Here is a 22,822-nt window from a genome sequence, read left to right as displayed (position 1 = left end):
AAAGAACAACAAACAAGAAACAATCAGTATTTTGCAAGAGTAAAGGCGTTTCCATGACTGTTTTTGGGTGACCCTCCAGGTGAGGCAGTTTGGCCATGACTTGCCTCTTCGGAGACGTTGGCAAGTTTGGTATTCCAGATGATCTGGCATGAAGTTAAAGCTCCACTGGAAGGGCTTTACTGCTGCCATGTTTGGAAGAAGAGTTGGTCTCCAATTCCTTCAACAACTACGAGGTGACTAATAACTTGAATGCAGTTTCCCTGCTAATTTGCGGTGCCCTGTAGTGAACTCTGCCGCAGCATGAAAGGGATCAGTGTGTGAGCGCCTCGTCTTCTGGTTTTGGTGTCTTATGCGTCACCTCCTGACTTGGGCTTGTTCCTGTATAAACACGAACCAAACTAAATTAAAAGTCGTACCCACATCTCACTGGACCCAGTAGCCCAAGCCGTGTGGCTCGAGAGTCGGGAGGCAGTCCACCGCACTTCCAGTCATCCATAACAATATGTGCTTTTTGTTGCCCTCGCTCCAGCGGTGTGAATGGGAGCTGGAGGCATGGGAACAAAAAAAATGAAGCCTATAAAAGAGCACTCCCACAAGGCAGGAGATAAGCCCTGACATGAAGTAAACACTGTTCCACCCCCTCTCCCCCTGCTTCCAGTATCTTCAGCTGAATATAAATGGCTATTTAAAAAGTCAGGTGTCTGAAGAAGTTTCTGAAACACCTAGTAGCAAGTGAGGCTGTATGATATTTTCTTATTTTTGCACCCCATCAAGTGAAAATAACTCATTGCTGTTTAACTCTGTGAGTGATGCGGGTAGTTCCAGCAGGGAGTATGGAAATAGATATTCTGCCTCACCGGCTGGGAAGAGCTTCCGCTAACTTTTTATCATAATTACTGATTCTTTAACGGTAAATGTTGTTACTCAAAGTTCTGACAAAAGCGGGTAACAACAACTTCTAAGACTGTTAGATGGCACCTCAAAAGGCTGGTTATTTTTTTCAATCATATTTGACAGGAGACCGGATGAGCATGGTGATAGGCGTGTAAATAAGAGTGAGCTGGTCTCAAGGCAGTCTGTTTTGTTTTTTTTTTTTCCTCCTTCTCTGTTAAATATCCAAAATAAGTAGGAGTTTATGATGGGGTCTTTACATTAAAGTGCCAGATTGCTGGAGCTGAAAGAATAAAGTCTTATTTTGTCGCTTTTCGATGGGGGGAAAAAAATGAAACCTTGATTGAGTTTTCAGTTAGTCTTGAAATTGATTTTGACATGACCTGTCTCATTCACTTTGGGATACAAATACACGATTTTACTACCTATGAGACTATAGGAGTTGGCATTCAAGAAAGCTTTTCTTCCCCCCCCCCCCCCCCTTTTTTTTTTTTAAATTCAGTAGAACACTTCCAGTTGAGTGATGCTGGTTAACTTGCTTCTTGTTTCCTAACTCGATCTAGATGGAGAGACTCTTGTCAATGTTGGCTGCTGAAACTGCATCTCCTGCACACCAGGCAATTACCCCATGGCTGAGACAGGCGTTAGCAGCAGGTTTTCTTAAAAAAAAGTTTTGTAAATGCCCAGAGTGCGGCTGGACCGAACGGAGCCCAGCACTGGTGTGGGATGCCGTTGAAACGGGGCAAGCCTCGTTGCAGCAGCAAAGTCACTTTTGTGACTGTTTTTGGGGGGAAGTATTGCTGAAGATGGTCAGTTGTGGCTTTTCTCTTAGTTTGGTTTATGCTACAAATACTGAAGACTTCCCAGATACTGAAATTAGTCAGAAAACTGAATCATTAGATTTCATGCTAATGCTGATTTACCTATTGCTGTAAGTAGGAGCAACTTACTCGCCTGTTAGCTATGCCCAGTATGTTCATTTGCTGAAGCAGCCATGTGATTGTGAGCTTTGAAATGCTTGCGAGAATTAGAGGAAGTAAACTGAAGGCATTCATATTTAATAGGATCTCACAAAATCCTGTCTCCAACAGAATTAGGTACTGCAGTTGTTGTGCGTGTGTCCCTAGCGTTGAGGTATGTATGAACACACTGAACCACCTATTGAGGCTCATACACAATATAAATGTAAAATTTTCTGGGTTTCATTGTAAAACAGTGAAATTACGTATGTGCCAGTTGCAGGCACAGTGCTAGCGTTGCGCTTTGTAGGATGCTGTTGAGTATGGACTTGGGATTTTGCTTTCTGCTGGCTTGCTTGCCTGTTCTTAGGGCTTATGAGATGTAGTCTTTGAAAGCAGGTGCCTAGTTGTTTCAGTAGTGGAAGAACCCTTGTCTCGTAGGAAAGCTGCTTGCTTTTGTTTGGCCTCCATGGAGGGTATCCAGTGACGCTTCGCTCCACGTGTGGGTTGTGCTCATGAAGAGCTGAGGATGCTCTGTGGGCAGTATCCTTCCTTTCTGGGCCATGCATGCACTAGGGAGAAGTGTGCCTTTAATGCCTTGATTAACCCTATCAATGTGACAGGAGTTTGGTAGTTGGGGGGAAAAGGAAGATCACACTTATAACAGCTTTTGGATACCTGTTCCTGAAAACAGATGATACCGCAAGAAGACTGTGGTTCATGGTGTAGCTATTTCTGAGAGGAAAGATCCCAAGGAGGAGATGAGATTCTCCGTAAAACTTGGCAAGTAATCCTTGAGTAGCTTTCAGAAGCTCAGCTTGAGGCTAGTCCGGGTTGGCTGTGCAATGTAATTCTTATTTTTGTTAAAGTTATGCTCCAAGATGGTAGGTAGCCCTTACAGTTAAGGCTAGCATTAAATCAACGTCTTGCACTTCATGAAAGATTACTAATACGTAGGGACTGTTACTGCTCCCCGGGCTACGACTGAACAGGAGGGTCACCAAGAGAAACTTCCTGATATATCGGTAGGTCTTAACGTATTCTGCAAATACTGTTTGTGGGAAAGTTTATGAATAGTTAAGAAAGGAGTGATACTAATCAGTAACGTAGAACACAAGGCAGAAAGTGTAGTGTCTTTAGGGGTGGTCGGGTATATAGCACCTATCTAAGGTATTCTGCAGCGGGAAAAGCTCTAAAATTCTTAAATTCTGAAGAAGGTAAACTTTTTACTTGGCATCTTTAAATAAATACTGCAAGCTTTGCGATTGTGATCGCGCACATCTCCGCACTGCAGGAAAGCTGGGATCTGGAGGCAGAGCACACCTCCAAACTTGTTACCTCCAATCTTTGTTCCATTAGTTTCCCTTGAAAATATTGAAGTGTCTTCTGCTTTTCTCTTCTTCCGTTAGCAAAGGAATCCCGAGAGGGATGTATTAATTCCTTTTGCTGGATCAAAACCTGTTTTAAAACTTGAAGATGATGGTTTAACAAGCAGCCAGGACTTTTAAGCGATACAAGTGGCTCGGGGAACAAAAGCACATGCATCCTGTCGGTTAAGACCTGATGGATGACTTATTTCTGTGAGGTGCCTGAGAGTTATGGTGATGAAGAATATGGAAGTAACTAAATAAGACTCATTTAAATATTGCACATGTTATTGATCCCTTAGGACACTGAGATACACAAATTTGATAAGGTGATCTCCTTCGCAAAATGTTGCTTGTGTAATTGTGACACCTCTGGTTGTTTCCTACCCAAAATGCCCTCATGTTTTTGTGGAAGTCAGATGTTGTTTTACATAAAGCCACTGAAATAACCGAGAGTCTAAGTTTCGTCTTGCTCATCTTCGGTATCCGTTCGCTTTCTGCTCGTTCTGGGTCGAGGGACCCTTACAGGTTTGTTACAGCAGTTAGCCTTGCTCAGGATTAAAAATCCCCCTCGATCTCACGGGTGATAACAACAACTTTTGTTTCCTTTTCCAACTGCAGGACCAGGGGCTAAACATCAGTGCCGCAGCCTTCCTGGTTTTCAATACAGACACGGCTGTGTGCAAGTGTGGCTTGTGATGTTCGGCGTGCGGTGCTCCCTTTTGATCTCAGGTGGGGGATGCAGTGTGCATCCAGATCAAGTTTTGTGTGCCGAGGCTTCTGAATTAATTAATGATGGTGGCTGTGCTCGGCTTCCCCTGTAAATAGGTGTGGCCGCTGGGTCCCTGCCAAGCTGCCATTTCATTCCCTTATTTGGATTTCTGAACAGTGTCATTCTCTTACACACACCCTCGGTTAGGTTTTTAAATAATATAGTTGAGGAAACTAAAATTGCTGCTACAAAATTATTAGCTTATGGGTTATTAACGTACTCCTACAACTGAGATTAAGAACGTGTCATTAGTGGAGGATGGTATCTTAAGCTCCAAAAAAAAAAAATTAAAAAAAAAAAAGGTTACTGCTGTGTTCCCAGTAGCTGATGCTGAAGCCAGGTAGGCACAAACCAAATTATACAGGAGGAATTCAGTTATCATATTTTAGTTGATGCCAGGTTGCCCAATTAAAGTCACTGGCACTTGGTGAGCACAAACTGCTGCAGAGCACAGCAAAGGCTCATTGCAGCAGTGAGCATCGGTGAAGCCGATGAAAGCAAGCCACCAAACGTGGCATTCCAGAGCAAACATGATGCATACAAAGAACACATCTTACTCGATGAAAGTAGAACAGATTTTTCCACCAGAGCTAGATATAACAATTTGCCACCTGCCTTTTTTTTTTTTTAAATTAATGTTGCCACTCATTTTAGTCCTCATCTCTCCTAATGAGAGATCCAGAGCTTTCCAGTCTTCTTCCTTGGGGTTATTGGACGCTCGGTGAAAGAGGTGATGAATTCATGCACACATCCCTCTTCCCTTGTTTAATATTCTGCCAAACAGTTCTGCAAATGCATTTCATAATGCTGCTTCTTTGCATAGAAAAGAGACACCCCCTTCCTCTGTCAAAAATATATTCTACATCTGAAAACAGAAGATAGTAATTCCAGTTCTTGAAAAACATGTTTATACAACAATCCACGGAGACCGGCACCATTAGGCGATTAGATTGCACTTTGATTAAAACCAGTTCAGTGCAACTACTCGGTGTGGATGGAGGATAGCTGGGCAGGCTCAGGCATCTTGAAGGAAACATAGAGCGTGTCTGCCCTGCAGCGTCAGTCGCAGAGCCGGCGGGGTTGATCTGGATGACGAATATTTCAGTGATAGGAGCCCTTCGTGCTCACCCCGTGAATCCAGTAGATCTTGGCCTTGGGTGAGGATCAACGTAATTGGCCATAAATACGGAGTAACTGAAAAATAGTTCAAACTGTGCTATGTACAAAACAAAGAACCCCCAAACCAAAACCCTTGAATCTATTTTTAGCTCTTCTTGGTGTTCTCTCCTTTTGCTTAACAGTAGATATCATAGTTCCTCTTCTTGAAACGGGCACTGCGTTGTTCGTGTCTGCTGCTTGGCTGCTGTCTCTGACATGCAGGGTGTTTTTTGTTGTTCCTACAAGTCAGCCTCTTGCAAAAGTTTTGATTTAATGAGTCAGGTCTACCTATATAGTAATTACAAAGATTAACTTGGGTAGATGTGAAACAGATGTATAAAACTGTTTGGACCTGGCTCCAATGCAAGCTCTTAATCAGCGGTTTCATCCTTTCTCTGACTTAACTCCCGTTTCGCAGTTTAAACTACTAATTGTAAAATTAATGACAAAAAAAATATTTTCTCTCTATTTCACTCATGGACTTTCCTAATTCCTTACCGTACCTCTTTGTTCCTTTGAGGGATAACATGACATTGCTTGGATTCTTCTGTACAAGGGAATACAGCTCTCAAAACCAAAGCAAAACAAAACTGGTCTACCCAAAGGGTTGCTCTAAGGTTAACTTTATCTAGAAATAATCAGCTTTTGTAGCTCATTTTATAACCTATTGCTCTAACTTTTATGAAACTGAAGTGTCTTGGAGGGGTTTCCTCTGGACTTTTTGAGGAATAACTGGTTTTGTGTAGATTTTCTGGGGAACCTGCCCCCTCGCCACCCCCATTTGAAGACATAAATTTTATTATGAGTGAAAAGCAAGCTGTGTGCTTGTGTCTGCTGGAGCCCGTAGTGGTGCAACCCTAGACAATCATGGGTGTTTCTATTCATGAGTAGCCAACCAAATCGTGATCTGGGTATTTTGAGCCTGCCCGATCTTCTGAATCGACCTGCAGAGAAATGCACTCCATTTTGTGCTGACCTGGGACTCCGCGCAGGGCTAGCCAGTGTGGCGTTTTCCACGTAGCATCTGTGAACTCTGTTGCATTTGCTGTGGGCGCTTCAGCCTTGTGAACTGCTGACCAGGACAGCAGTAACTGGGTGCTCCAGACTCTGGGTACAGAAAGCCAGATTTGCCAGGCCTTGAAGAGCAAGGCTTCCTGGAGGAAAAAACATTGTGGTTAGTGGCGATTTTTCTTTCTGAACTGCGTTATTGGAACCTCTTTATCTTTGCATCTTCCAGGTATCCACGCTTGACTGAATTCTGGCTCATCTCAGTAAAAGCATGGGTAGATGGTGGGGCTTCTTTGGGGAGGGAGGAAGGAGCTTGGTGATGTAATTACCACTGAGATACTCCAGACTAAGGAACGAGAGAAGTCGAAATGCACTTGCACTTTGGTCTCAAAACAGTAGGTTTTGATTGCAAGAGATTAGATTATACTGGTGTTTTTTCAAAAGGTTCAGCCTGGATTTTCTGGAGAAAATGTACTCCGAGATTTCCTGTTTCCCTGCACGTTGGTGTATGTGAGTGGCAGGATTTGAAAGGGCAGAGTAAAGCTGAACTCTAGTTGTGCTAAATTAGTGTCAAGATCTGTACGGAGCGCAGTGCAGCTAGCATAATTAGTAGATCATACTCTCCCAGATCCAGAAGTAAAGGCAGGGTTTCTCCTTGAAGGCCTGCGTGCCACTTCCCTGTGATTCAGCAGCCCTTGGTATCCACTTGGTATCCAGTAGAGAAGAAATGCTGGAAAATAAGTGTTCTCCAAAAGAAGGCTGTGCTGGGGTGACATGCTTAAAGAACAGCTGTTGCCAGTAAGTAGTTTTTTCTATATCTGACTTTCTGCTGCTGAAACGATGCCCTCGCCGGCTGGCGCAGCCTCTGATCCCCGTCTACAGACCGGCTTAACGAAAGGGTTACTGCAGCCCCTGGTTTCCCTGCCCTGCGAACGCAGGCATTGATCTGAAGGGTGTAATTATAAATGCTATTGATGGCCCAGGCGGGGAGTCGTATGTTTTATCTCTGGCGCAGGAATTCAGGAGTGAGTGGGAGAGACTCTTAATTTGTAACAGGTTTTATTTGCAATCTGACTTGTACACAATAAATGGGTAGCGGTGGTATTAATGAGCATCTGAAAGGAGCTTTTTTCCTTCCTGCAAGGTGGCACTTCACCGAAGAGTGGCTGAAACTGAAGAGTGGGTACGCAGGGTGTTCAGGAGCTTTCACCTGAATCGTTAGGCACGCAGAAGTTAAAAAGCAATGCTTGAATATTTGGAGAAATACCAGCGTATGCCAGGTACAGAATGGATTGGCACATTCATAAAAAGCCAGAGAAGTGCTTTTCCGCTCCGTGATGGTTGCTTACACTGTACTGAAACGTGCACCATGACTATTACTTCTGTCCGATGGCTTTTCCTAGAATTCTGTTCAGATGTGTGCAGGGAGAAATCTGCATTCTTCGAGTGTATAAAAATTCTTTCAACTAATATTTTGGTGTTTAAAAAAACCAATTTGATGCTTTTGTACAGCTTTGAGTTCTCCTTCTAGACCAACGCTTTGAAGACTTTACTCCTGTATTCAAAACTTTATGGAGGGAAAGCCTGAACACATGAGACAGAAGCTAGCCCCTTGTCTGTCAATATTTAAATTGAAATGTGACTCCTTTTTTCTGCTGACCAGTTCACTCAGCCTTCCAAAAAATACAGAAGTTTTCTTATCTCAGTTGTTTGAGGAGGTATGTACAGCAGTAATGCTAAACTGTGGTACCTGTGTCATAGTTTCCATGCGTTAATCTTCTTATAGAATCTAGCCTGTCTTACTCTGAAAACACAGTGGTTTTTAAAACCCTATTTTGTGGGTTAGATCTCTTGAATTTTACTGGATCATAATTTTTTCCTAGGTAGTCTTGATGGGATTCAGTAATGTTGCTAAAAATGCAGTCTCTAGTATTCTGATCTACAACTTCCATCATCGTTTCACAGAGGAAAAAACTTCACCAAGTGACAAAGTAGGCTCTGGGCAAATAGATGTGATTTCTGTTCTGCAGTGAGATCTGGCGCGTTAGCAAGAGGTACTGTTCAGTCCAGCGCCTGCTTAATTTCTTGAACATTTCACTTACTACTGTTTTAAAAAGTTGCTATATCAGAATGAGAGCCACGATTATTTTTAAATGAGACATCAAACCTTTGAAAGCAGTTGCGAAGTGATAGGATACTTAAGACTTAGTTTTCTTGGATGGTGGAGGACCCGATGCAGGAGCTACAAGACAGGTAGTGATTGGGGTCCCCGGGTGCTGGCCGAGCCCGCCGCCGGTGCCCTTGGACGACAGCAGCCTTGCGCCAAAGCACGCCGTACCTGCCGCTCGGGTGTCCAGCCGTGCACGCCTCTTCTGCAGTGACTTTTTCTGATGGAAGTGCTGTCAAAACTTAGAGCTGCTGCTTGGACAGAGTTTCACTTCGGAGTATTAACTGTTTAATTGCCTGCTTCCTAGGAGGTTCCCTGAACCGATGCTTTAGAAGTGAATCCTTCGAAACATTTTTATAAAAACGTTAACTTTTTTTCCTTAGCAGCGTGCGCTGCAAAAGCGAACTTCCCATCTGGGAGATGCGGGGAGAAGGCTCAACCACGGATGGAGCCGGCCGTGGAGGGACGGAGCGCAGGAGCCAGAGCGGGATCCGGGGCCGTGGCGCCTGCCGCCTCCCCGGGCAGCTCGCTGCCAGCGGTCTGTTGGGTTTCAGTGGAAACTTCCACGCGCTGAATGTGGGTCAGCGGGAGAGGTGGCCCTGGTCGCGCGCCGCCAGCGTCCCGTGGCACTGAAGCGGTTAAACTGCTCTTCTGGTGTCCTCGCAAGATGAAAACTATTTTAGTCCCATGACACGAGCACTATGGGAGTTTAATGCTACAGTTCATTAAAAATGGAGGCTGGCCGGAGCCTCAGAAATACGATTCGGTAGCTTAGGTTTTCCACGTCCAGAGCGCGTCGGAAGGAACGATCTCTGCCGAACTCCTCCAAAACACGGGAAACACTGACGCGAGGTTGCTGCCGAGCTCATTCGCGTAACCGTATTCCTCTTTGTCGGGGAAAACTTTCTGCAAAACGCAGGCTCCCTCTGTGCTGGAGGTGCCTTGTGTGCCATCCTCCCGGCAGGGCTGAGCCGGTGCAGAGCCGATGCCTGGAGGATCCTCCCCTCCCACTGCGACCTTTACCAGTTCTGTTCAGCAATTATCTCTACCAGGCAGAATAATTCCTTCTTTTTTTTTTATTTTTTTCCTCCCAGCAGTGTTACAACTTCTGGCTTCCTGCTCGCTGCAATGGTGGTGTAACTACCAATGACCGTGGCTGTGCAGTAGTGCTTGTCACGACCCGGTACGCGGTGTGTGTTGTGTGTATTGCTTTTTGCGTCTTCAGCGATGAAGAAGTGTTTGTTCGTGTCTGAGCCAGATGCATGAGGAGCAGCATGGAAGTACCGCCGTATCCGTCGAGTTTTATAGCACTGTTGAAGGCCTGGTTTTCAATGGGCTTCTAATTAGAAAAGCATTGGACTAATAGGATGAGCTATAATTAGCAAGACCTGCCCTCTAGATAGCTAATCAGGGACCAGAATACAGTTGCGTATCCATTCATTAAGTTTCCATATCTGCACTTTTGTAGCAATTAGTTTAACCTATTGGAGCCTTTTGGGGTGCTTAACACAGAGATGATGTACTGGGCACAATCTCCCAGCTTTTGGGACAAGGTGACCTCTGAGCTTGCTGGAGTTTGGTCAAGGGGGGAGAGTTTAACCTTCGGGTGGGTGTCAGAGCGGTGACCCTTTATGGCCTGTTTTCCCTACCAGAGAGGAGGACTAGAAGTTGGTGAGCTGTTATCCTGCCTTCTGGACAAAAGAAAATAGCTCTGCAACTTTTTGAGGAGGGAAATGACTCAGTTCTTGGTGGCTTAGCAGAAATAAGAGGCCGAGCTTCCAAGGAATCGTCTTGGCAGCCAGCGTGCATCAATTACTGTGCTCCACCTACAGCCCAGCGCTGCTGCTGTCTGCCCCAAGAACCGACACCGGCGTCGTGTCAGCGTGCGCAGCCCTCTGCAAGACCCGCTGCTAAAATTGCGGCTCTCGACTGATGGTTCGCTTTGTCTGGGTAAAAGCAGGCTGTGATAAGGGGCCTTTGACTCGGCTTGTGCTGCTGGCACAGGTAGCTGCTGATCCGGTAGTATGGCAAAACTAGTTGATTTTTCTAACTGACCAGTGTACACTGGCTGTGGGTTTCTTCCCTCAGTGTTTTTATAGAGAGGGAAGGTTTGGATATCATACACTGTATGTACAGGCTCATAAAAGGATTTTTGTAAAGCATAAGCAAGTGTCGGCCAGCAGAACTTTTTCTGGAGTAAGAAGCAGATAAACACATGAGCATGTTCTAGAATTACTTTTATATGCTGTCTTACAGGACAAAAACTTCTCCAAGAAGTCGTTTCCCCCGTCTTTCTCTGCTGCATGTGCAACTTCATGGAAGCTTCTGTAGGGAACGGTGATGTGGTCTCAAGTGGGACCAGGAACGGGGGGACAGCTGACTTCCTCCTTGTTACGGGGTGTGGGCGGTGGTGGTACCCCACCAAAACCTCCGACTGCATTTAGCCAGCGCATCCAGCTTGGCATTAAAACTTGCTCCAGTGTCCTTTAAGTGAAAATACCAAATTGTCACTGAATTGCTGAACTGAGCCCGTGCGTGAGCATGTGTGTGACCGTGGTGTCATGTCCAAAGACGACTCTCTTTGTTTGCATCTCTCAATGTTCCTGCCACTTCAGTATTAGTACCTTCATGTAGGTAACATTGGGCAAATACTGCCTTGTTGGCTACATCTTACTAGCTATTAAAATGCTCATCCGGGGGCCTGCTGGCTTGTTGGACAAATTAAAAGCATTGAGTTTCTTTCTGAAGATGTGTCTTCAAGTGGTGGTCTCCTGCATGCACGCATGGACCCGTACTGCTTTTGTCCAAGAAGTAAAATGGGGAGGTGGCACAGCGACTGCTTTAAGGCTTGCCCGGAGCGAGCTCCTGGGGTACTGGCCATTAAGACAAATGCAGGTCTTGCAGGTCTCTTCCTCCTCGAGGGAAACTGTCAGTTAGAAATGGGGATATTGGTTCCAGCAGGTGTTTGGGTCAAACCAGGGATGCCGAGAAGCAGTTATTTTCCTCTTAGAGTGTTAATGTAAGAAGCAAAGACTAAAGAAATACGGAGTAAGAAAAGCCGTAACTTTAAAATGGTTATGTGTGTGCTTTTGTTTTTAATCCAAAAGCATTTGAACACAAGCCTAACTTGCAATTCCTTTCCTTAAAATAATAGGAGGCGGTCTTCTCATCTTTCACACCGGTGTTTAAGGGCAATTGTCTCGTCAGCAAGCATGTTTTTGGGTGAAGGTGGTGGGCATGTCACCAGGTATGCTAACCGGCTTGTCTCTTCCCTCAGGATCCTCGCTGCAGTCACTTTCAGCCACTCGGCCCGGTCAGGATCCCACCTGGAACCCATGAACTTCGCTGACAGGTAGGAGTTCTGGCTGAGATGGAGGATGAGCTCTCCTCCCGTTCAGTACTGAAAATGGGGAGGTGGGCTGGGAGGGTGGAATTGTCTTCTGGTCTTCTGCACCTCAGCTCCTGCCTTGTCCGGGAGGATAAGGGAGAGCTGTAGAGGAGCTCCGAGATTAAACTTGGATCAGAATTCGGTTCCTGTGCCTTAACCAAAAGCCACCTTTCACTTAGCACTTAATCCACGCTCTGATGCAGGTAAATCTCCCTAGCTTACTAAGGGACAAAGAAGTTTTCACTTCCTTTTAACTGGGCATTCACAACAGCGGCACAATGTTGTCAGTCTTGAACAAGAGGAGAAGCAAAAGCAAGTGCACAGAAATTCCTCCCTTGAGACTTTCTGTATATTTTGATCATTTGTGCAACCCTCAGAAGAAAAATTGTGAATGGAAATGAAATTCTGCAGATGTCTTGTAGCTCTGTCAATGCTCCAGTGGCGTAGCTAAAGTAAAGCTCCCTTGATCAGCTGTCCTGTGTGTGATGGTGCTCACCTGGCTCACTGTATTGTCAGATAAGGCATTTTATAAATAGCAGTGTAAGGAGTTATTCAATGTGGGTTGTTTGTTTTTGGGTTTTTTTTCCCCTCCAAAACATGTATTGCCAATGCTCTGGTGATCAACGTTAAGCATTTCTGGTCTTCACTTTATTTCCAATCTCGCTTTTCCTGGTGTAGGTGTTGATGTCTCTGCTCACAGATTTACTCATTTGATATACGGTGTTTTACCAGAGTCAGCTTCAGAAGTGACATTGTGCAAGCCATGAGCACCACTGGGGTTTTTTTGTGGCTGGTTGTTACAGAAGTTCCCAAACCTTGCAAAGTAGTGCTGTCTTTCATGAGACCAAAAGGCTAAATGAAATCATAAAAACGCCTTTCTTAATGACATCAGTCAGAGGTAAAGGAGTAGGAGTGAGAGTAATAGAGAGTATCATACTTGACCATAGTCATGGAAATTTCTTAATCTGCTCTCTTGTTCAGTGAGTTATCACCATAAAACACCTGAAAAACACAGTTCTGTGCTGTTGTAGAGCAGTGTGCATAAAGACTATCTTATTTTGCCAATTCAACTTGTTATCCAAATACTGCTTTTTGAACCATAATCGAAACTGGTATTTAACGGCTATCCTGCACTGAGGAATCTCCGTGATTTTTTTTTGGTAATACAAAGCCCAGACATAGTCATTAGCAGACTTCCTGCCCAGTAGTTTCTAGACAAAAATAGATCCATAAAACTTGGGGGAGAATTCAGGTCAAACAAATCCCTTGTGTAGTGGCTGTAAGTAGTACCTTCTGAAAACACCTCTTTAAACCCAAAGCAGTGGACCTTAGAATTAATATAATTTTTAAGTTCTCTTTAAAAGAATTAAAATATTGATTGGTAAATATGAAGACTCCTTAGTTGTTCAGATCTTTCTTTTGGTACCTTGTCCTTTGTATCCACTTACACCAATTCCCTCTATGATCGTACTGAGGCTATATTAAATAACTGATACTGGGTTGAACGTGAATCCAGAGCACAACACTTCTTGGAGAGTGATGCTGAAGCCAGTTTGGATGGTCTGTGTGCACAGAGAGCCTCCCTTCTCTTTTTTTAGTTTTTAAAGTGCAGAAAAAAACAAGGAATTGCCTGTATTATAATATGCACAGCATGTGGTGCTGGAAAAGCTGATTGTTGTTGTGACTGAGTATTTAAAGATGCTGATTTTGCTGCTCTTGCATTAAAATAAATGAACCAACCTAGATCCCTCTTCTAATAAGAAGCATACATTAAATGGGGAGGGGGGTGGAAGAAGGTGTGAGGATCTGATTGCAATCTACAGTGCCGTTACTTAATACTTAAATCTCTTCCCATCAAATAAAAGTTTAAATCAAGTTGTAGTCCTTTTAAGCGGAAGGCTTTATTTTTGAGTCAAAATAAACACTGGATAAACAGTTTTTGATCCTCACGTATATTAACTAATCATTAATGTGCCTAGAGAATCCATACCTTGAAGAAAGGCAGAGTCTTTCTCACCGAGGTGGAGTCAGACCGTGTGCTTCTGATAATAGCTGGTGTCTTTTAACAAAATGACTTTGATTTCATTCTTCTTTGGCTGCCTGGTGTGAGGGTGGTTGAATTCCCCCGGCAAGCTCAGGGGTGACAATGAACCAACTCCATACTGAACCGCGCAGTTCATTCCTGAAAACTACAGCTATGAATCACGATCACAGAGCGTGCGAAAAACTGGCACCGCTCTGCAGAGCGAGCCAGGGAATCTGTGTCATTGTGGCAGGACTGAGAAGTGAGGGTTTGGGTTTTTTTAGGCTGAATACTCTGAGTAAAGAATAGCAACACTAGTAAAAGGTATTTAGGAGAAAAACCTGTTGGGTTTATGCATTTAATTGCTTTATTATTTTTTTTTCTAAGATCACCTTGATAATGAACACTACTCTGAAGTTCTTACAGAATTTTAGTAGATCACTAGATTGATTTCTACAGGGAACAGCTATTTTCCATAGACACAGCTACACCTTTAATATAATCTATGCGGCACGTTGAGCTTTCTGTTAAGTATCATGAATGCTTCTCTCTTTGTTATACAGAGCACTTAGATACTGGTTAGACTCCAGACTTCTTTAATAAATGGAGCCAAACTCAGCCATGATAGTGGAAAGCAGAAGGGTGACGCCTAGTCACTCCTAGTGCAGTGGGACTTCAGCTACCAAAGCCCCATTTCTGGCCAAATACAGAACTCCGCGTTTGTGGTGCTCAGAGCTCGACTTCAGTGCCTTTCTACAAATGTTTATCTGTTCATTTTAGTAAATATTTAGTCAAACCCAGGCTGAATTGCTTCCTACTGCACTATAATGACTGCCAGCAGTTGCGACGTGGGCACGGCGTGTGTCTTAGTGCCTGGTCACTGGGATGGAAATAAAAGCAGCTTCTGGGAGGCTGGAGGTGCGGAAGGAGCGGCTGGAGGTGCGGAAGGAGCGGCTGGAGGTGCGGAAGGAGCGGCTGGAGGTGCTCCCCTCTGAAGCCGGGCACTGGGAGCAGCCGTGGGCATGTCCTGGCTGTTTTCAGGACAGCGCAGGACTCTGGTACCCCACGACTTGGCTGTTTTCCTTCCGTGGTTCATTGGGCTGGTACCCCCGAAACGATGCTTTTCCGCTGCTGTCCCCTGGCCGGCGGAGAACTTTCTCTGCTGCCTCCAGACGCCCGACACCAGTGACACAGAGGAAACTTCTGTGGGCTCCGTCTCCTTTTAATTGCAAGTACTTCAGTCCTAAGCAAGCTCATTTATTTGTCCCCGAATGCTTAAAGAAGGGGGAAATGATAATAATAGTAAAAAGAGGAGGCAGGACTGCGCAGCACGGTGGCCGGCCGGCGCGAGCACATGCAGCTGAGCAGCGTGGGAGCCCGGCGAGGGAAGGGTTAAGGGCTGCCATTTTGTTATGTAACACCCTTAATGGACATATCAGTGAATGGCACCAAAATGGCAGGGCTTAACCCTTGGTGGGCTGCAGTGCTCAGCCAGCCAGGGGCCCGCAGCAGGCACCCTCCTCCCGGCCCTTCTGCTGGAGGGGGGCTTCGGCACCTGCGGTCCTTCTTCTTTTTAGGTCTCGTGGTATGGAAGTAGTGGCTGAGAGAGCGAAATGATCAACCCACCTCGGGCTGCTCACGCGCTTTTTGTTGCCTTCGTCGGGGAAAGGATGGATTTTTGGTTGCCCAGTTGAATTCAGGTGCGGGATGATTGATTTTTTTTTTTTTTTTTCCCCCCCGACCTGCAAAATAACCAGTGTTCTTGTCCTACCGCTGTTGCATTCATTTAGTCTTTAAAAAAATAAAATCTAGTTCTTGGGCTTTCTAAAGCTTATCTTTCTAAATTTCTACGTGGTAAGGTCATGAACTTCTCTGCGTGTGCATCTGCATGCACATTCGTACACGTGCACACGTGAACGCCCATGCACACAGCAGTGCACAGACCCACCCACACATACATGTAAACTGTCATGACTTTTTCCAGGACATCTCACTTCTGGCTTTGGGATCAATGAGTATGTAGGAAAACCCCCACTCACAGCATAACAAGAAAATAAGCTCAGTTGAAGCAGTGACTTCTCACTGAAACTTTTTGCATCCCGCTGTGCGAAATTAATTTCTCGGCATCGCGGGGAGGGCGCGTGTGGATGATCCAAGGTGACAGCCTGGGCCGCGCTTGCAGGAGGCCTGTCTGGGGTGCGCGTCGGGGCCGTGCTGGGTGCCAGCGACTGTTCAGTCGGTGAGTTTTTGATCAGCTGCCTTTTCACTGAGGGGCACTGAATGTGTCTTCACCTCCCTCTTTCCTCCTCCATAACCTCGTCTCTTTTTTTTTTTTGTCGTTCCCCCCTCTCTTTCCTGTAAAAGTTTCCAGATCATGCTGGGGAAGAGGGTTGTTGATCTTTGGGTTTGGCTACCAAAAAAGAGCGAGTATCGCATAGCTGGATGGGTTAGTGTGCGGCTGCAGTGGGATTCAAGCCCGTCTGCAGATGGTCAGTGCCGAACCCGTATCTGCTGCCGGTGCTCGCCAGCACTGGTGATGACTCTAGCAAAGCATCGGGATGCAATTTTAACTTCAGTCCTTTTAACTTCAAACTACCAAGTTGTGCTGAACAGTGAAAAGCAGAACTACTCTGTGAAGGATTTACTTGGAGTTTGTACGAGGAAGTTATAAATCATGAATGGGAGAGGAGAGAGGAGGTGATACGGATGACTCTGAATGTGATGTGGGGGAAAGTGGAAGTGTACATTACAAACAGCAAGCAAAGTGTGCTTTTTTTTTTTTTTTAATTGTGGTTTTGTCTTCGTGTACCATGTCGGTGTTCTCTGTGTGCTTGTGCATCAGACCTGTTTCGGCTGCCGCCCTGGTTGCCTGTTCATGCCCTGGTCGGGCAGCAGCCGGGTGAGCCGGGCATGGCTTCTGCAGCTGCTCGGGTTTATTCCAGGCTGGACCGCACATCTGGAAAAATCAACATAAAGTAATTCATTTCCCAAGTCTTAAACTGGAACTTTGTGAGTTTTTTCCTCTTTCTGTAACTTTTCCCTGCAGCAGCAAAAGCGAGCAAGCAGGTGATTGCTGCAGCATCCCCAGCCCTTTGCAAGGGGATGAGCTGTATGTCACGGTGTCCTACACGTTCCTGCTGGAAAAGGCACGGGCTGAGTTAAACCAGGTTTGTCCTCTTGGTCTTGCTGCTCTGTTCTTTGGAGGGAAGAAGGGTTTGGAAGATGGCAAGAGAGCTCTTTTGACCCTTTTCCCGATGGAAAGCATGCAGGTGGCATCACAAGCATACACGATGTTTACTGGGCTAGCGTAAATAGGTTGTGAACTCAGGAGTTCGTGAGTTTTTGCTGTTGTCACTGTGCTCAGAGGGCAGTGGAGCTGCATGGAGGAATTTTTGACAAGGCTTCAGGGTGACCAATGTAATGGTCTGCAGTCCGAGGAGTTTATTGCGTTTTATATGGTATACTATACTGCCTTTTGAATTGATTGTAGTAGTTAATCTGTTACAGCGATAGCATTTACAACTGGGTATTTGCTGCTTAGGTCCCGGGCGCTCCGCCCTGAGCTATGCCATTCCTTGTAATAAAAAGCAGAACCTTCCATAAAACTTAAAATTTACTCTGTAATCCTTACTTTCTCTTCCTTCTTTCAAATAAAAGGTATAGTCAAGTTGAACCGAAGCTGTTTACTGTTCATATTGATTGGTTCCTTTTGCTGTTAACGGTGGAGAAGCAGAAGTGGGGATTTTGGGAATAACTTTGGTGGAGAAGCAGTAGTGGGGATTTCAGGAATAGCTTCAGATGTTACATGTTTTCCTTGAAACAGCCGGGATGTTTTGAAACATCTAGCTGATTTATTCTCATCTAGTGGAATCAATTGGTGAAGGTGCGATGTCAATAAATCCAGCAGACTTAAGGGCTGGTCACAGAGCGTACCGGTAAGGTGCTGTTTAATAGTGCTGGTAAAGTCTCACATGATGGCTGACATGCCGTCCTCGGGTGCTGGGGATTAAGCAAATTGCCAGATCTGCCATCAGGAGGAAGTTTTTTCCCTGGGTGGGTTTGGGTTTCACTTACTTCCTCCTGTCATGCAAGGAGCCGCTCGTGTCCTCTCCATGGACGAGGACACTGTCCCTGTTGGTGCAGGTCTCTGCAGGTGCCCTCTTCTCCTCCTCTCTTCCAGGGCATCCGTCTGGTTTTAGCCTTTTCCTACAGACCTTGAGTTCAGGCTGTTTTGGGAAGTGTTTTGTAGTCTGCTGTGTGAAACAGATCCTGCCAGGGACTTGCCTAAACTGTACGCCTGCTTCTTGATGCCTCTGACTTGCAGGAGGTGGGGTCCCGTAACCCAGGCGATTCCCATAAAAGACTCTGATGTTACCAGTTTTCATTTCTCTTCCTGAAAAGAGAAGCAGAATAGCCTTTTCAAAGAAATCCTTCTCATTATTTTATCTTTTTTTCTCCTCTCCTTCTCCCAGTGCTACATTAATTTTCCTTCAGGACTCTCTGCATCTGTCTTCATGTTAGCAAATTGTTTTCCGGTACTGTTTCCTGAAAGGGTTATGTTTTAGGGAGCTTGGTTTGAGGGATCATCTACAATAAATAAGAGTTAATCACTACTGTGGTAGAGGAACTGTGCAACCAGATGTCTCTATTACAGTGTATATAAACCTTGAGCCTGCACTTGCAATCTTCAGATTTAGCTGTAAAAATCTTAGTGCAATCTCGTCCCAAGGTCTTTCCAGTAACGTAGATCTCCACAACACGCTGTGTCGGTTGTGCTACAGCTACTCTTCTCTCCAGCAATCGCTGTCCCCAGTTGCTGCTTGCCAGCCGACGTTGTCATGACAAGACGCTGTGAATTTTTATCAAAAACTTGGACTGAATTTTAATTTGCAGAAAAGTTGCCTTAGCAGCAGCACTGTTCCTCGAAGGAGAACGGAGGTGTCGCTTTTTGACTGCGTGAGCAGGGAACGCACAGAGAAGCTGAGGCCGTTTCCAAGTAAAGTTGGCCAGCGTCTGATACGGTTACAAGGAGATGGTTACAAGGAGAAATGGCTGCTGCTAATTCGTGAAGGAATTGCAGGGTGCAAGATGCGATGTCCTCGAGAATTTGTAATAGGAGAGGGTTTTGTTGGAAAGGTACATGGTGCATTTTCGTCAAGGTGGTTAATCGGTTCAGTCTGACCTTTGTCAGGCGTTTGTGTACGAAGGGTTTGCCCCTGGAAATGCTCCGAGTGTGGTGCTTGGTGTCTGCCTCACACCATCGCTCAGAGATGAGCCGTCTTGGTGAGCTGGAAGACAGATGCTTAGTGAAGTATTCAGTATGCATTACCTGTCTTTACATTAGGATTTTGACTGCGTTAATATCTTAAATAAGACTTAGTGCTGATAGGAGATTTAAATAATTTCCATTGCTTGTGCTGTTACCGCAGGTAAGTGAGATTCAGCTGTGAGTGTGCAGAGTTCTGCCCGGCAGCTCTGTGTGTGATGTGATATGAAGTACCCAGGTACAGCCCAAGATACTGCCCTTCCCCATCCCAATCAAAACTGGGAAAAACAAAGCAGTAGAAATACAGCGTCGTGTATATGTTCTTAAAGTTTGGAGCCTGAGTACCTGCAGTGCCGCTGTAGCTCTCGGATCAGCACAGGCTGCTGGAGTTGCTGCTTCTCATCCCTGCGAGGTTGGAGAATATGAAGATACTGAAAATGAAGCCAGATCAGGCTCTTTTTTTTTTTTTTTAAGGAGGTTTCCTACTGACTAAGCAGTGCTGCTTCAGGAAAGTCACTGTGATTAATGGCACGTCTCAGTGTACGTAAGCTGGGCGATAGCTGGCCGGTCCTTTGTTTTAGCCCTGGGTTCAGATGCGTTTGCCCTGAGTTAATAGGGGTAAGGTTTGCGATTCCCGGTCAGGCTGTCTGATCGCTCGTTCAGGGGGAGAAGCAGTTGTCATGCTGCCCTATTGTCAGCAGAAATACTTAAACCGAGGTACTATTATAGTTAAAGGCTGTGCTTTCAGAGGGCTGTCTGAGCCGGAGCGGGGTTTGGAAAAGGCTGCTTGCTGTCAGCTGGGGTACGCTGAGCCACGCCGAAAATCTCCGTGCCGCTGGCTGCCTGCCTGGGCTGTGTGCTGCTTACTCACTTTCATAAACACCGAAATTAACTCAGCCTCTCTGCAAAACACACCTTTCTTCCATTATTGTGAGTTCAAGCATGGTCACGCTGTAAATGCAGATCCGCCGAGGGGAGGCACTTTGCGTATTGACTATGATTTTAATATCCCCCCCAAAGAAATACATGTTTCATCCAACACAGTGCAGAGAAACTTGCAGTCACTTGCACGGGACTTATACTATCAAAATGGCAATTTCACATAATGCTTATGTGACATTGTTGAATAACAGGGTGGTGGGGGTGAGCAGAGGTTAATTATGTTGCGTAATTATGTTAATCTCTCACTGCTAAAAACATTTCGGAGACTTTGTCCAAATATTGTGTGTTGGCCTTACTCTTGAAATCCATTTTAAAAGGAGGAGGAAAAAAATCTGGGATGGGAGGAATGCTTTAAATAAATAAATAAATAAATGGGTTAATTAATTAAAAGGGGGGGGGGGCATTCCTCTCCCTCTCCCCCCGCCCCACCCTGTGCCACCCCCTTGGTGTCCCCGAGCACCCGGAGGGATGCGGGATGCCGGAGGAGGAGGGATGCTCAGGGTGCCGGCCGGGGCAGGGTTAGCCCCGCTGCGGGTTGCCTGCCGCCGGCTCAGACTGGTTTCTGGAAAGTGCTTTGTCTCGCAGGCTGCATCCTGGGAAGGGTCATGTGGAGCCCAGTGATGTCATGGGATCAAAGCCTGACTCAGCTCCGCGTCCGATGGATGGGTGTCCGCAGGTACCGAAGTGCGGGCTGAGATGTCAGAGCCCACCAGGAGCAAAACTTCCCGCGCCTCCGGCAGGCGAGGAGTTAAGCCTGGTTCCCCCTGAGCCCTGCGCTTCCTCTGCGCCTGGAAGAGCCTGGCTCCTTCACCAGGAGGGGAGAAAGTCTCAACTTGAGTATTACAATGGCAGTGCCTTAGCGCCTGGCAGCAGGCTGTCAAGAAATATGGAAGCCTCTCTTCACGCAGGGTGTGGTGGTCCTTTTCCCCATAGCGTCTGGTTCCCGAAACTTGCAATCAGGCTTAGGTCCTCAGAAAGGCATGGCAGCAGTCCCAGGGAGATCCTAATCTAGAATTTTGTAATTGCATTTATTTGCATGTGAGGCAAATACATACATTCTTCCTGCCTTTTGGGAAAGAGCCAAACTTTTTTCGTCGTGGGGGTTTGTGTATTCTCCTGTGCTCTAATGCAGGCTATTTATTTTTCTTTTTTCTCCTTGGTGATTCTAGTTTATGCTTAGTGAGGTTTGTGTGTGTGTTCTTGTTTTGCCTTTTTTTGTTTGTTTGTTTTTGCTTAACATAAAAAGTGTAAGTACCGTGGTGCCGGGTGCTTAATAGCTTCAGACTGAGATGTATTTTGAAGATAGGGTAAGTGAGCATACTGGCAAAACTTTTATTGCTCTTTCTGAACTTCTTTTTGCAGTACCCGCTGCACTTTGCCCTGTTTTGAAATTAAGGTGTTTTGTCCAACTTATTTGTTTTCCAGTGTACTTAACTCCTTTGTGTCTCCTCTCTCCCCAGAGCCTCACAATGACAGAGGAAGCATGCAGGACACGAAGTCAGAAACGAGCATTAGAACGTGAGATAACGCATAACGATGTGGACAGTAAAAAAATAAAAATGGAGAAAGGACTGTTAGGAACAGATATAAATGCTGAAGGCGACATGAAAATAAAAACAGATCCTGGAGCTGGAAAAGTGCAAGGATTATTAAAAAGTGGAGAGGTGAAAGCAACCATTAAAGTGGAGGTTCAGACGGGAGATGAGCCTGTGGACATGAGTACCTCAAAAAGGTGAGTTAAGTGCTGCAGTTGCACTGTAACATTTGGGATACCAGCACAGTAAAATGTGGTCAGGTGGCACTAGGAAGAAGTTCTCTGTATGGTAAAGGTAGAGAGAATTAAAATTTCACCTGTGTGTTGCAGCTCTGGCTCTTCACAGGAGGTTCAACAGCTACTTCTGTATGACTTCCTTACTGATTTTTTTTCTTCCACACGCTCCGACAGCAGTGGCAGCTGTGATGAGCAGCTGAGTAAAGAAATACGGTCTTGAATAGAAAAACATGCAAGTTCTGAAGAGGATGCGCTTTGAGCTACTGATTGAGATTTATGTGAGGAAGAGCGGTTTGAGTTTTTTTAATTGAGCTGAGATACAGGAAAAATAATGTATTATAATTGTCTAAACAGAGGCGTTCTAATTGCAACTTGATATTCTTCCTGACAGAGCAGTATGTATGGCTAAGTCGGACTTTCTTTTTGAAGTAACTTGTGGATTTTGACACTAGAAGTATTGTGAAAAGACAGCACCTATCTGCAGCAATTCTCTGTAGGACAAGTTCTTAATACTTTTTTTCCAAAGTCCAGCCTCCTTAAGAGGTCTGAATTTTGATGTCTGACAGCATGAATTCAAAGTTCCGTATCACTTTGGAGAATTTTATTATTACAAAAACGTAAAGCTTCTCCTTTGACTTGTATATGAGATACGCACGTGAATTGGGTGGTTCTGACATACAGATTTACGGGCATCACTTTAAAGCCAGATTCCAAATCTTCCGCCATATTTCCAACCCACATTCTGGCTGTACCAGGATAAAAATTCTGTCAACAATTCTGTGGCCCTGATGTTGGCCCTTCAAGGTCTTGCTTTTGTCTTTATAGTGCAGTAAGATCCAACGTATTGAGCAGGAGGTCTGGAAGCCTCGTTTATTCCTTGTTCTGACACCAGCTGATGTTGGAGCGGTAATACGCAAGAACTGCGACCTGCCTGTCTGTGCAAAATGGCTTAAACAGTTCTCGGGGTAATAAATCTGTGCTCGCTTGGATGCGGGGTATTGCAGCAGTGCAGATTGGAGGTGTGAAACTGAAAACACAAGATCCTTATCAACTGCGCAGGAATTATTGGGAGGAGGGGTGCTTATGGGTGCTGCTAAGAAAATTGGTATC

General features: G+C 45.3%; 1 protein-coding gene across 2 annotated transcripts in view; it reads left to right on the top strand.

The window, feature by feature from the left end:
- GATAD2A (GATA zinc finger domain containing 2A) overlaps nucleotides 1–22,822 on the top strand; it is a 66,029-nt gene that overhangs the window by 21,030 nt on the left and 22,177 nt on the right. For both annotated transcript variants that reach the window (XM_059831966.1, XM_059831965.1), the window contains exons 2-3: nucleotides 11,600–11,674; nucleotides 21,402–21,673. In XM_059831966.1, the coding sequence (XP_059687949.1) occupies nucleotides 21,411–21,673 (263 nt within the window). In that variant the 5' untranslated portion in view covers nucleotides 11,600–11,674; nucleotides 21,402–21,410. The remainder of the gene's footprint in view (nucleotides 1–11,599; nucleotides 11,675–21,401; nucleotides 21,674–22,822) is intronic.

Source organism: Gavia stellata, chromosome 32 (genome assembly GCF_030936135.1).
Source record: "Gavia stellata isolate bGavSte3 chromosome 32, bGavSte3.hap2, whole genome shotgun sequence".
In the NCBI taxonomy this organism is placed as follows: Eukaryota; Metazoa; Chordata; class Aves; order Gaviiformes; family Gaviidae; genus Gavia; species Gavia stellata.
Note: the sequence above shows the minus strand (reverse complement) of the source record. Positions and strands in the feature narration are given on the sequence as shown.